The sequence below is a fragment of the Petaurus breviceps genome, unplaced genomic scaffold (genome assembly GCF_028583685.1).
Source record: "Petaurus breviceps papuanus isolate PSGF00001 unplaced genomic scaffold, PetGlider_PUasm1.0 76, whole genome shotgun sequence".
Lineage (NCBI taxonomy): Eukaryota > Metazoa > Chordata > Mammalia > Diprotodontia > Petauridae > Petaurus > Petaurus breviceps.
The window spans coordinates 26661866-26676077 of NW_027186473.1; the positions used below are offsets into that span (position 1 = coordinate 26661866).

At 35.4% G+C, this 14212-nt stretch overlaps 1 protein-coding gene across 1 annotated transcript in view; it reads right to left on the minus strand.

Moving 5' to 3' along the window:
• Positions 1 to 1852: 1852 nt before the first annotated feature.
• Positions 1853 to 14212, minus strand: part of UBA6 (ubiquitin like modifier activating enzyme 6) — a 75412-nt gene continuing 63052 nt past the window's right edge. Inside the window, exons 28-33 of the mRNA XM_069105327.1 lie at positions 12896 to 13013; positions 10922 to 11115; positions 9544 to 9671; positions 8566 to 8653; positions 8169 to 8263; positions 1853 to 4290 (exon numbers count right to left, since the gene is read on the minus strand). Coding sequence (XP_068961428.1) covers positions 4155 to 4290; positions 8169 to 8263; positions 8566 to 8653; positions 9544 to 9671; positions 10922 to 11115; positions 12896 to 13013 — 759 coding nt within the window. The 3' untranslated portion in view covers positions 1853 to 4154. The remainder of the gene's footprint in view (positions 4291 to 8168; positions 8264 to 8565; positions 8654 to 9543; positions 9672 to 10921; positions 11116 to 12895; positions 13014 to 14212) is intronic.

Consider the following 14212-nt stretch of genomic DNA (forward strand, 5'->3'; position numbering starts at 1 on the left):
GTCATTTCCTTAGTTAGTAATACATTCCCTGGTACAGTAGGCCTTCAAAGATAGTTGAATGGCTGTTTTGAGATATCATAGAAAAGATTCATACTTTAGGTGGAATTTGGACTGCATGACCTCTGAAGGGCCTCCAGTTCTGAATGAGGTCAACACTAATTTCTTGATCAATTCTAAAAAGACCCATTAATTGCGGGTAGGTCAGAACCAGTCTAGCTCATCTAGAATTTTCATCACTTTGATAGGCACTATTTTGCTTTAACACACAGAAAATTCTCCTTAAATCTTGACTGACACACTGAAAAGGTTTAGGGTAGACAACAGTCCTGAATAGAAATACAACAGGAATTTTTTTTCCCCTAGTGTAATACAGCCTTTAATTCTTATTTTGCTCTTTATATCTCTGGTGGCTGGCCTATAGTGGGTCCTTGATAAAATGTTGAATTGTTAAATTTTTACAACCATCTTGGTAAGGATAATCCTTATAGAAGACATCATAAACTCTAACTCCTGGCAAAAAAGCAGAACAAAGGTTAAAAATTTAATATTGCATTATATAAAATGCAAAATGTAAAATAAGAAACTTAAAAACCGTTAGCTATAAAACTTTAGGGAAAAAATGGTGACAGTAAAGAATAAACATGGCATTTTCCAGGTTATTTATTTTGTTTCTGGATTTTAAATGCTGTACTGCCACACCAAAAAATATTTACAAGGCAGATTCTGTCCTATACTGATTTGTTGATCCCAAGAAGGTTCCTGTTTTGCTAGCTGAAGTGATAAAGGGGTTTTTATCTTGACCAAGGCATTCTAAGGAAAACTTATTATTGCCCTTTTAAAATAATAGTTTTTTACATCACCTAAATTTCTGAATGTGACCTTCCCACCCCCTCTTAGACAATCATTTCTAAAGGAAAATTAAAATGCATCAGCTAATGAGACTGGATGAATACTGTCATCATCATCAATTTAAAGCTGCAATTGACTTGAATGGTCATCTATGTCATTCCTTCTACCTAAAAGTCTGTGAAGAAGCAAACTGTAATGAGATTATATTTATATAAGACTACATTGGTAGAGCTGGGATTTGAACACAGGTAGTCTCACTAGAAATTCATGATTCTTTCCACACCATTCCTTTCTGTGGTACTAGATAATCTAAATAAAACAGTACCTGCCTTGAATCAGGAGTCAATAGGGGCCACTACTGTTTTCCTTTTATAATGAGCACCATTTTTTTCTGAACAAACTAATAGAATTTAAGGCTGAGGGCAATGACAGTCTCTTTTATCTTTGAATCCCTACCAATGAGCAGAGCATTTGGCATCCAGGAGGCGCTTAGTTCAAGTCTTATTGGGGGTGAGGTGCCCAAAGACACAGAGTGGGTGGCATCTCCAGGATTAGAACCCAGGTCTTTCTATTGCCAAGGCCCAGTATTGTTCCACTGATTCAGAGATAGTACGTACTACGCACAAAAAACCAGAAATATACAATCTCAGGCATTCTGATTGGTACAATTTGTGAGGACAGCTTTACAGACCAGAAGCAATGGTAACTTCTTAGAATGCATCTGAACCATAATATGCTAAATTAGAGTCCCAGCTGATAGAATTAGGACTACTGGTACTGTCTTCAAACAGTTGCTGTTGATGCTCCTTCACTGCTTACTTGTTGCACCTTGATTTCCAGTGGGGAAGAGCATGTGATGCTCTAGGATCCCCCAATTACGGATTTTCCTGTGAACACCCTACACTTAATCTCAAGATTTTTCTCACAGAAGATAACCTTGCACAAATGATAGAGTAAGAAATTATACTCAATCTACATTGATGGACCAAGACATAGAAATATCTTATTTTTTTAAAAAAGATACCCATTTTATGAATTTATTATTTTAATAAGTAAAAAATTACCTGATGGTCCTGTACAAATCATGTTATTCATCTTTACATCTGATATTTGTCACTCATGTTTGTAGATCTCACACTACAGAAATGCACACATGTACAATTAAAGGAAGAACACTAGGAAGCTCACAATGGCTTCCCAATGGGGTTAGAAATGATCAGATTGGAAATAGCTATTACTTGCAGAACAGGTCTCTAAATGGACAGCTATAACCATAAAATGAACTTAATACTGTTGATTTTGTTTATACCTACAAAAGCATTTTGACACCCCTAAAGTATGCATTGATAGAAAAGTTCCATGTTTACTCCTAAAGAAACCATGACATGGAAATCCCTAAGGCCTCCAAATCACAAATAAATAAATGCATGGTTTTCAAATAGCCATTAATTGCATACATGAACTCCTGGAAAACTCTCAGTACTATTTTGAGCATGGCATAAAGGACAAAATCTTAAAAGTTGCGGGACTGGGGACAAATAAGTCACAGGATTTTGGACTTCCCCTGAATATATTAAAATATGAAAATTTATTATTTCATTTAGACTAGAAAGCAAAAGAATATGAACCACGAAAACACTGATGATTTTAAAAACAATTAATTCTTTTTAGTTTTCCTTTGACCACCCTGCCCTAGTTAGTAATAGAGACTTAGGTAGTGATAGGAATTTTTTGCTCACAGATCTGGCAAAATGGATATTTTTAGGAGAGCAGATCCTAAAAAAAAGAAAAAAATTCTCAAATATTCATCTTGCTGACAAGCAAAATCAATTAAATAATTTATAAGAAGTATAAGGAGAGGAAATAAATATCCCTCATTAAACGCACTAAATTAGGGATCAACATGAGCTAAACTTGATGCAAAATCCAGTTTTTTATATCTATCTTTGGTATTTTTATACTTGGCATCTTGAATAGTCTTCTCATATTGATAAATTAGAAAAAGAAAAAAAAAGCGAGAAATGAAACACAATGGCAAAATGACTGCAAAGATATTATAAACTGCTGGTTGCTTTAGAATGCATGATAATCCCAAAATTAACAATCATTTATTGACTTCACAGATTTTACAATGCTGAATTAAGTCATCATTTAAAAGAGAGTACCTGCATTTATCTGTTAGGTCTCAACAAACAAGGTTTATGTTGATTAGGGCTTTAAAAAAAAATCTATCCCAGTCCACCTAGTCTTTGGGATTGGGCAGTAAAATAACAGATTCTCTTTTCATAATCACAACAAATGTTTAGAATATTACATTTTAACTATTGTTTTCCATTCCTTTCCAAGGATGCTCTTCTTTTAAACCTCCTATAGACTGATGGGCTATAGAGGAAATCAGATGTAGTGAATTTCAAATAAAAACCATTATAAAACAAACACCTGACATTTAAGCATCAGAAATTACCCATATTTTCCATTCACTCCCTTTAATCTCCAAGTATAGGCAATTGTCAAAATTAGCATAGTTATTCTATCTAGGTTAATATGGAACTTTGCCTGATCCTCATCTTACAGTCCATAAGCTGGTGTTTTCAACAGAAAGTCTGATTTATGGATTGGGTAGATAAATATACTAACTGTGACGATGACGATGATGATGTAACAGATTGGTTAAAACCCCTTACAAGAAGCAGAAGAGTGCTGCTCATAAAAAGAATTTTTTTTTACTGCACAATTATAAATTGTCTTTTTTCTAAGACATCCACAAAATAATTGATGTTTGAGTTGCAAAGCCTAATCATTTGAGGTACTGGAACAAAACAAACACTAGGAACAAACACAGAAACAACATCAAATTTTCAAAGTCCACAAAAAAATGATTCCAAGAAGCAGCTTGTCTATTTCCATTTTGTAAGACTTTCAATTCTTGATCATTGTCACTTCCTTAGATCTTGCTTGCATCTGAAAAGGATGACAGATAAATACATTCTTCCTGCTTTCATTCACTCAGGATAATACATATATTTCTGTTGTGGTAAATGTCATAAAACGGTATTCCAGTTTAGTAATTGACATTTTAGTGACTAGACCAATGCATGAAGAGAATCAGGACAAGTCTACAATAAGTTCAATTCTGTTTTATAGTTCTTCAGTGCAGTTTCCTACTGAATTTTCTTTCTTTTTTAAATTAAGGCTTCATTAAAGAGAAATATGTAAGTACCATACTGGGACTTTTAAAAGTTACTCAAGTTAAGTACACTCCTATCAAAAGAAGTGGTCCTGGAGTGACTTCAAAATTGTCATTGTCAATCGTTGTCCTGGCTGAAGTAGTATCTTACAGGGGGTCCTGGCAAATCTTCATCACCATCATTTTCTGGGGCAAATGATACAGTAAGATCTACATATTTCTTTTCAGTTGATGGTTTCACAAGTTTGTGCATTCTATGAAGAAAAATCAAAGATTAATTCTGTATAAATGTACTCAGAGATTAACAATTCTTAAAAACAAAACAAAAAAGCTCTTCTTATATCTTTCTATACAAATGATCTCCTGTACTTTTCTCCCTCTCTTTCATTGAGGAACTTTTAGAAAAAATAGCCTGTCTCTACTCCTTTACCATCCAACTTCTTAACCTCTTGCAATTTGTGTCATCACCACTCTACTGATGTGGGGAGCCAAAGAGGCCTGATCCAGGACTCAGATAATTAATATCAAAGAGCTCCTTGAGATGTGACTTTTTGTTAAGTTTAGCTCCTGAGTTCTTTGTTCAGATGTACTTGATGATGCGGCTTTGGTTTCTGGCCTTGAAGCCAGCTCTCTAGAGCATCCTTTGTAATGTGACTGCATATGAAAGGAGTTACCTGACTTTTCCTAAGACTTTCTGGCACCTAGAGAACAAAAGCCTTACTGCCATGCTACTTCCAGGATATGACAGACTAAGGTAAGAATACTTGAGCCCCCTTCCTTTGTCTCACTGCTCGATAAAAACCTTGTCCTAAGAATCAATAAATGGAGTTCATCTTTCTTCCTTGAACTACCCACATGGTCTGGTCATTTCTTATTCATGTCTCTGAATCATGCTAAGTGCTGGACACTGAGCATCCCACAGCATACAGACACTATTCTAAGGACACCAACAAATTCTTTAGCAAATAAAATGAAATTTGAAGCATATGACGTCACTGATAACCGTGTACCTAGAGCAGGCCTGCACATCAAGGGCTAGTTATGGCACACTGCTTGCAATTCACCAGAGGATTCTGGGCAGTCAGCTAAAATGCAAATCCCTCAGTAAAACAAGACTATAGGAAATTCCTTATGGCAGGCCTGCACAACAAAGGGTGGTTTGCCCCTGCCAAAGAATCCTGGGCGGCCCATGAAAAATGTAGAGAATGTAAAACAGGGCCTGCATAAGTGGTATGTTGTGTAGTTCTTCCCTAAAGTGACGGCATATTCCCTCTTATCCTTTTCCAAAATGAGAAGCATAACTGTTTTTAAGTATTTAATGAGTTGTCAAGTGAAAAAGGATTACAATGGGGTGGCTAGGTGGTGCAGTGAATAGAACACCAGCCCTGGAGTCAGGAGGACCTGAGTTCAAATCTGGCCTCCAACACAACACAAACACTAGCCATGTGACCTTGGGCAAGTCACTTAACCCCAATTGCCCTCCAAAAAGCAAAAAAAAGGAAAAAGGATTACATTTGGCCAGTTTGGCTCTAAAGCAGGGGTGTCAAATTCAAATAGAAACTATCTCTGCCAGCTGCATACTGACTTAGAAAATCACAAACATTATCTACATTGTGTTTTGTTTTTACTTATTTTAGTAAACATTTCCCAATTATAATCTGGTGGGCCTGCAGCAAACTGGTTGAAGATCTGACACCTGTGTTTTAAAGGTTAGAACTAGGAGTAGAAAGTAGATAAATCTTAGTTTTAGTTTTCACTTCAGGAAAAACTTCCTAACAAGCAGTGCTAGCCTGAGTGGGATAAGCTGCCTTAGGACAGATTTGAGCTTGCTGAAAGTCTTCAAAAAACAGCCTGGAAGACCACTTGTAACCTTAAAGAACTATATAAAGGTCAGCAGTTATTTTTACTATGAATTCTTGTACAAGTTGGATTAAAATGACCTCTGAGGTTCTTTTCAGCTCTCAAGAGATTTTGATTCCACCTACTTTTTCAGTTACTTCTGTTTAATTTGCTAGCTTCTCTTCTATTATCTGATATTATAAGGGGAGACTATTCCCCATGGTCCTGGCTTTAGCTTATCCTATGTATTCTCTACTTTGGCAATAACATTTACTCCCATGGCTTTTAACTATTATTTCCATACAGAGATTCTGTATTTTCAGCCCTGGTCTATTTTCCAAACTCACTAGATCCACATCTCTTGCCTCCTGGATGTTCCATAAATACTTCAGACTCAATATCCAAACAACATACTACTTCCCCCCTCAAATCTACTTCCTCTGTTAATGACATAATTATTCAATTAATTACATATCTGAAACCCTGGTGTTTATTTCTTATTTTTCTCAATCTCTCAATTGGTATTATACCCCCAAAGTTATAAAACTGTATATACCCTTTGACCTGGCAAATATGACTGTTAGGTCTATTTCCCAAGGTGATCAAGGAAAAAGAAAAAAAACAAACCCGTATCTTCTAAAATATTTATAGCAACTCTCTTTGTGGTGGCAAAGAACTAGAAACTGAGGGGGATGCCATGAATTGGGGAATGGCTAAACCAAGTTGTGGTATGATTGTGACAATACTACTGTACTATAAAAAATAAGCTGGATGATTTCAGAAAAATATGGAAAGACTTGCATGAAATAAAGAAGACAGAAATGAGCAGAACCTCCAGAGAAATAAGTAATATAAGTATATCTAGTATGTTTTTACACACACACACACACACACACACACACAGAGATGGTGGCCTTCTCTAGTGAGGGGTAGGGATGGGGGAGAAAAAACAAACTACAAAATACCTGCAGAGAACAAAAGAAAACTCAGAAGGAGGCACAGAAAAGGAGGGTAGTTTTGAAAACAATGTGTTTGCTGTGGTTTTTTAAAAAAAAGTAAACTGTGAAATGGAGATTCATGTTTTCATTCTGAATCTTCTTTTTGTGTTGTGCGGAAATACCTTTCTTTTTGTATTTGAAATTCAAAATGGATAAAAAAATCTCTCAGTTTTCATATCCAATCAAGTCAAGTACTGCTGCATGTGTCCCTTCCTTTTCATTCCCAGTCATTATTGCTGGCCTATTCTAATGGTCTTCTAGTTTGACTTTCTATCTCTAGTCTGTCTGTCTCACAGGGCTTCCAGGTTAATGTTCCATGATACTCCCTTTCCCAGACTTGGTGGCGCAGCCATGCTGGTTGGTCTATCTACTGTTCCCCAAAGAGGTCATTCTATCTCCACCCTTTTGTACTAGTCATCCCCTGTACTTTCCTGCCTTCCTTTTACCTCTTCAAATCCCTGGTTTACTTAAAAAGTGTAGCTCTATTGCAACCTTTTACATAAAGTTCTTTCCTGATTTCCCTACAAATGGCAGTGATCCCCCTCAGAAAACAATCTCATATTCATGATGGCTCCTGCTAGAATATGAACCCGTTGAAGGCAGGAACTATTTCAATTTGCCATATTCATTTGCCAATAATGAATATTAACTAGTTAAATTTTTAAAAAAATTAATAATGAAAGTTCAGGCTTTTGCCTACTTAATTAATTAGTTCTAGCAGTTTTGGTTGCAAACCTGAATGGGTCAGTACCTTCCTAAATCAATACTCTTGGCTTCTCATTGCTTTTGTTCCTATGACTTCAGCCATTTACAGCACTAAGCCTATAGAGATGTGGCAACTTCTTTTATAGCATTTATCTTTTAATAACTACAAATATAAAAAGATGTAATGTTTTCCCCTAATGTGACAAAAGAGGGTAAAAGAGAAAGTTATAAAAACTGAAACAACCTTGATTAAGGCTAGTAGTATTGGAAAGAATTCAAGCTAATTTAATTGGTCTATCAAAACAGAACACTTCCATGAATTACAAATCAATTCTTGCACTTATTTTTTCTACCATATATTTGGGAATTTTGTTTTAAGAAAGTCAGTGAGTTTTATGTAGGCAAGATGCTTGTTGCTTCTTTGAAGACTGACTTCTGTTACAGAAAATTGTTAGGACATTTAATACTTTTTTACCAACCTACTCTGGGTATAATTGTACTGGTGTTAGAAAATCTTCATTTGCTTAGTACAGACATAAGCCAGGATTGTGATTTGGTGGATCTTTGAGGTTAAACATTTTGATACTTACGTCAACTTTAATCTTTTTATATGACCAGGCATTACAGGAACATAAAGCATCTTGACTCCCTGTACCACCATTGTTGGTTCAATTCCATACTTCTCCTGTAAACATAAAAAAAAAATGGATCACACCAATGTTTAGTTATTTATTTTAAGCATTAAAACTGTTTAACCCTTGACACCAAATACTGAACATAGTGTTCAGCAATTTTGAGAAAGTAATGGATTTGGGGCAAAGGCAAGATAATTACTGAAGATTATCTGCAACATGACTGAAACCATTTACTTTTGAATCTTACAGAGAAAAAGAAGCATAAATAAGAATGAGGGTGAGTGCTCTCAATAGAAGATGCTATCTATTCCTCAATTTCCCAACAGGATGAATCCAAAATAAAAGGTCTCACCCTGACAGCATTTATGAAATCCGAAAGGGTGAAATCTTCTTTTCCATGAATAGTCCATCTGTCCCAGATTGTAAATGTTATTCCATTTCTGTTATTAAAAAGAAAAATGTTTAGGATGTTTATGTTGCTTCTCTTTAATAAAAACAGGACAAAGTCCAGCTTATAGGCAATACTCATCTTTTGCTAATAATTAAAAATAAACATAAGAGAGGAAGAAAGGCCATTTCTTGAATGTTTTAAAATGTTTAAAATCTTTGTCTGATGACTTATGAAAAAACTTATCAGAGTTAGGATTTTCAGGAGACTTGAATGCAATGACTTTTTGTTTTAAGGAAAAAACTGGAAACACAAAATCATCCAATTTTGAGTTAAAACAGTCCTTGGTCCTTAGATGTCATCTAGTCTATTCAATTCACTTTATATTTGAAGAGACTAAGATCCAGAGAATCAAGTGACCTGCTCAAGGTCACAAAGATGGTTGGCAAAGAGCCAAGACTAGAATCTAAGTCTACTGATCTCAGTCTAGAGCAGGCCTGCACAACATATGGCCCAGGCACTGCTTGCGGCCCACCAAAAGATTTTGGGCAGCCTACAAAAAATGTAGAGGATATAAAACAGGCCTGTACGACATACCACCCATGGGCTGTATGTTGAGTAGGCTTTGTATAAAGCTCTATATCATATACCATATGCAGGTGGGGGAAATATGACTATGACATATGAAATAATGAACAGAAGAATATACAATTGAATTTGCTCCACTATGTCATACATACAGATTATGCTTTTGGGGATCAAAGGAATGAATTCTTTACCTATGTAGGAGTTTCAAAGAATAAAATGGGATTTAGTAGAAGAAATGACAGTAGAGGGCATATCTATTTCCTTCTAGATGAGAAAAAGGTGAAGTATACTTGGTTCAACTACATTTCAGAATACAGAGGAATTTTATTTTTTAACCACTTGCTTCTCACATACCTGATTTCAATTTTTTTAACTTCAGCTGTCTCGGTATACACTATAATTGGAATGGCTAAATTAAGGAAACAATTTCTGTAAGCTTCAAATGGAAGGCCACCAGCAACTTTGATCAACTCCAATGCAACCTGGATATAAGAAACAGAACTGATTAAATATTAGATAATACTTAATTTATAATACACTATGGTACATACCTATTACTTGGCATTCTTCCTATACATCATCTCAAGCATTTCTCAGAACACAAAAACAAAATCAATTCCTAGATAACCTGTATGGTTTTTGGGATGGTGAGCATTCACTTTATCTTTCCCAGACCCAGAGCCACAATGCTACTTCCACCTACATGCAACAACATCTGTATGAGTATCCTTTACCTCCACTGCCACTTTCCAACCCTAGCTGAGAACAATAATCAAATCAACACCACCATTCCTGGCATCATCACCCCTCTCACCCTCTTATACAAACACTCCTTCCTGATCACTTAATGACCACCTCTTTCTCCATTAGCATTGTCATCCCCTATAAAAATCTAAGCTGCTTTAGAGCACAGACTATTTCACTTGCTTATATTTGTATCCCTAGTGCTTAGCACAGTGCCTGGCACATAGTAAGTTTTTGATAAAATGTCTTTTCATTTTTTATAAAAAAGTTTTCTATAGTGTCTTCTATAATTTCCTCTATATCTTGTTGGATATAAATTTTGCCTTAACCCTAGAAGAGGGAGATACCTCCATTCTATTCTTTTCCAGAGTAAGATGCTTATCTAAATCTATTTTCTGCCAAATTGCTTTTTAATTTTCCTAACACTCATTAGATAGAAAATCTTTCCTTCAGTAGTTTGTTTTGGGTTTACTAACTCTAATATTCATTAAAATACATCACTTCTAAATCTTGCTTGTCTGGTCTGCCCCACTGGTACACTTACCTCTTTTTGAAAATCAATATCAAACAGTTTTGGTGCTATTCAAGACATATATGGAATCATACTAAATACAGAGAACCAAGCCATTTTTCAATAGATAAGTGGTCAAAGATATAAACAGTTCAAAAGAATATTACAACCTATTAACTACACAAAAGATTAATTCAATTATTTTAATTAATCCTTTAAAATTATTTTTATTTGTTTATTAAAAGTAAAACATTTATCCTTTTGATAATGGGTTATCATTAGGTTAGTTATAGTATGTGAAGCACTTCTATCAGTCTAAAATATCTCTGCACCTCCAAAATGACATGAAAACTGCTGAGATATCTTCATAATTTATGAATGTAATGGAATACTGATGAGATTAATATTTACCCTTTCTAAAAATATAAATTAAGTCATGGTCAGGAAAGTTTTCACTCAGAGGGTCAAGACACTCACCAAACCAGACACTGCAGCCGTGGATGTTGCTATAGCCGGGATTATTTTCCCAGCAATGCGCTTTGTTTTCAGTCGGTCAGCTGGTTCAATGCTGTACATCTTGGCTCGAAGATTGGATGCTGCAGTGATGAAATCTATGTGCCCGTTACTATCATCATCTTTTTCAAACGAAAGCACCACCATTTGAAGGTCATCTGATTAAAAGTCAGAAGAAAAAAATCCTGGACTAAAAGTCCACATTTTAAAAGGAACAAGTACAACTGATGTGTCTCCTTGTCCTCCCCACCCTCCTGTGATTTCTGTTTTAAGAGGAGTTAAGAAAAAATGACAAGGTGGGAGATGAGTTAGAAATTATAGTTACTAAAAGATACAAAGGTAAGCTTTGTGGGCTGACATGAGCACATGGCATCTAATTTTTTTTAACGAGACCTATGATTTCATTGGTGTATCATGACGAAACTTCCTTTGCCAGTACACACTGGCACCTTTTCTGCAATTTACAATTGAAGTTGCTTAGGGCAGTGAGAGGTTAAGATTAAGTGCTCTATTTAGAGCAGGGCTTGAACCCAGGTTCAAGCCTTAGAGACTAGCTCTTGTACTCATTAGGACATGATGTCTCTAATCTAACTATACTAATATAAATGTAAATGTAGATCACCATATCAACATGCAAAATTTAAGCAAGTTGTCCTTATGTATCTTAAAAAAAAAAAGGTATGGAAAAATGAATGAGTACATTTTTGATGCATTTCTAAAGATATTTAAAGAGAAAAAAGTATGCTTCAATCTGCATTCAGACTCCATAGTTCTTTCTCTGGAAGAAATTTTCCATCTTGAGTCTTGGAATTGTCTTAGATCACTTCATTGCTGAGAAGAGCTAAGTCTATCATCATTGATCACTGGACAATGTGGCTGTTACTGTGGTACAATGTTCTCCTGGTTCTGCTTATTTCACTCAGCATCAGTTCATTTAAGTCTCTGCAGGTTTTTTTGAAATCTGCCTGCTCATGATTTCTTATGGAACAATAGTATTCCATTACATTCATAAACCACAACTTGTTCAGCCATTCCCCAGTTGATGGGCTCAACCTCCAATTCTTGGCCATCACAAAAAGAGCTGATATAAATATTTTTTGTGTATGTGGATCTGTTTCCCTTTTTTATGATCATTTTGGGATACAGACCCTAGTAGTGCTATTGCTGAGTCAAAAGGTATGCAGTTTTATAGCCCTTTGGGCATAGTTTCAAATTGCCTTGCACAATGTTTGGATCACCTCAGAACTCTACCAGCAAGGCATTAATATTCGAGTTTTCCTACATCTTTTCCAAAATGTATCATTTTCCTTTTTTGTCATATTAGCCAATCTGATAGGTGTGATGTGGTACCTCAGAGTTGTTCTAATTTGCATCTCTCTAATCAACAATGATTTAGAACAGTTTTTAATATGACTATAGACAGTTTAAATTTATCTGAAAATTGCCTAGTCATATCCTCTGACCATTTATCAATTGGGGAATGACTTATAGTCTTATAAATTTGACTCAGTTCTCTACATTTTGGAGATGGATTTGTTATAATCATCCTTTGCTGTTTTTGTTCAGTTGTTTCAGTCATGTTCAACTCTTGATGACACTGTTACAGGTTTTCTTGGTAAAGACCTTCAAGTAGCCTGCCATTTCCTTCTCCACCCCATTTTTCAGGTGAGGAAACTAAGGCTAACAACAGAGTTAAGTGATTTGTTCAAGGTCATGAAGCTAGTAAGTGTCTGAAGCCAGATTTGAACCCAGGAAAATGAATCTTCCTGACTCCAGGGCTGACATTCAATCTACCATGACACCTTGCTGCCAATCCATCTTAATAGCTACCAAACCTACTCTATAAAATCCTCTATGTTTTTGGCTTTTGTGCAAATACAGTACTATTTAAAGAAAAAGTTATAGTCAAAATTACTTTTATAAAGGTAGTATCCTTACTTTTAGTAGCCTCACTGGATGAGATAGCCTTTTCTAACTGGAAAACAGCATTCCTCTCATCTTCACTACTAACAGGAACATGGTCAGGTTTCCTCGCAGTTTCATCCGTTTGTACAACCTAAATTTATATAGGAATCAGAGCTACTTAATTAAATGACATTATTTTCTTGGTCTGAAGTTGGCTCCAACAATATATATATTTTCTATATTTTTCTTGTGTTAAAAAACAAAACTACAGAGAAAAGAAAAATGGAATCATTTTAGTGTAAACCTATTCATTACAATCATAACCTCAAAAAAATTTACATATTATTTTTAGAGGGGAGTAGGAGCAACTAGACCTGTCATTTCACTGCTAAAGGGAGTCCCAGCAAGGTACTTCCATCTGCTACTTAGTGGGGCATGAAAAAGCGAAGTGCACTGCCCAGTCACACAGACAATGTGCAGTAATGGAATTAGAAGAATCCAGGTTTTGACTCTGAGGCCAGCTCTCTATAAAATACACTCTGATGCCTCTCACTTCATAATAAAAGGTAACAAAATTCCTGACGGGATCATATGAAATCCACAGAAACCTGACTGTTATATGTCCTAAGTTAGATTAAGATCAGCTAACAAATATTTGTTTAAGCTGTGTGCTTAAAATAAACCTGCTCCTAAAACTTTCCTGACAGTAGGCAATGTCATCAGAAAGGGAAATTTAAGAGGGGGTTTGGAAAGGATAGCACTATTAAACACAATGTGGACAGACAGTTTTTTGGTTTCTATCAATAGAGGGTAGGTTCCAGTTTCTCCTTGATGTTAAAAGTGGGAACAGTGACTACACAAACCTTTTTACCCAGTTTCAGAGCTTTCCATGGGTACTCTTTGGGAATCTTTACATGCTGAAGCCATAGAAGATGTATTCAACATGTTTTGCATTTATGTAACAATTTGCATTTATGCAACTCATTAGTCTATAGTTAAATTTCTTTCTTTCCTATACCCAAAACAAAATCCTGTGTGAAATAAGATGAATGGCAAAAATGGATAAAATGCACCTTTGTAGGATAAGGTAACAGAATGTGAGTTTGTCTTCATTCAATATATGTTTATTGCCTCCTTTGTACATTGCCATTTTTCTGGGTGCTAGAGGACATAAAGAAAAAAAAAAACTGCTTCCATGTACCTTACAGATTATAGAGTGGATAAAAATGCATATAATTAACTGTAAAATAGGTGCAATGTAAAAGTACAATAAAAAGAAAAAAATTATCACAAGAGATTCTTTCTGGTTGGAGATCAAGGAAGAGTAAATGGAACAAACCAGAGTAAGGA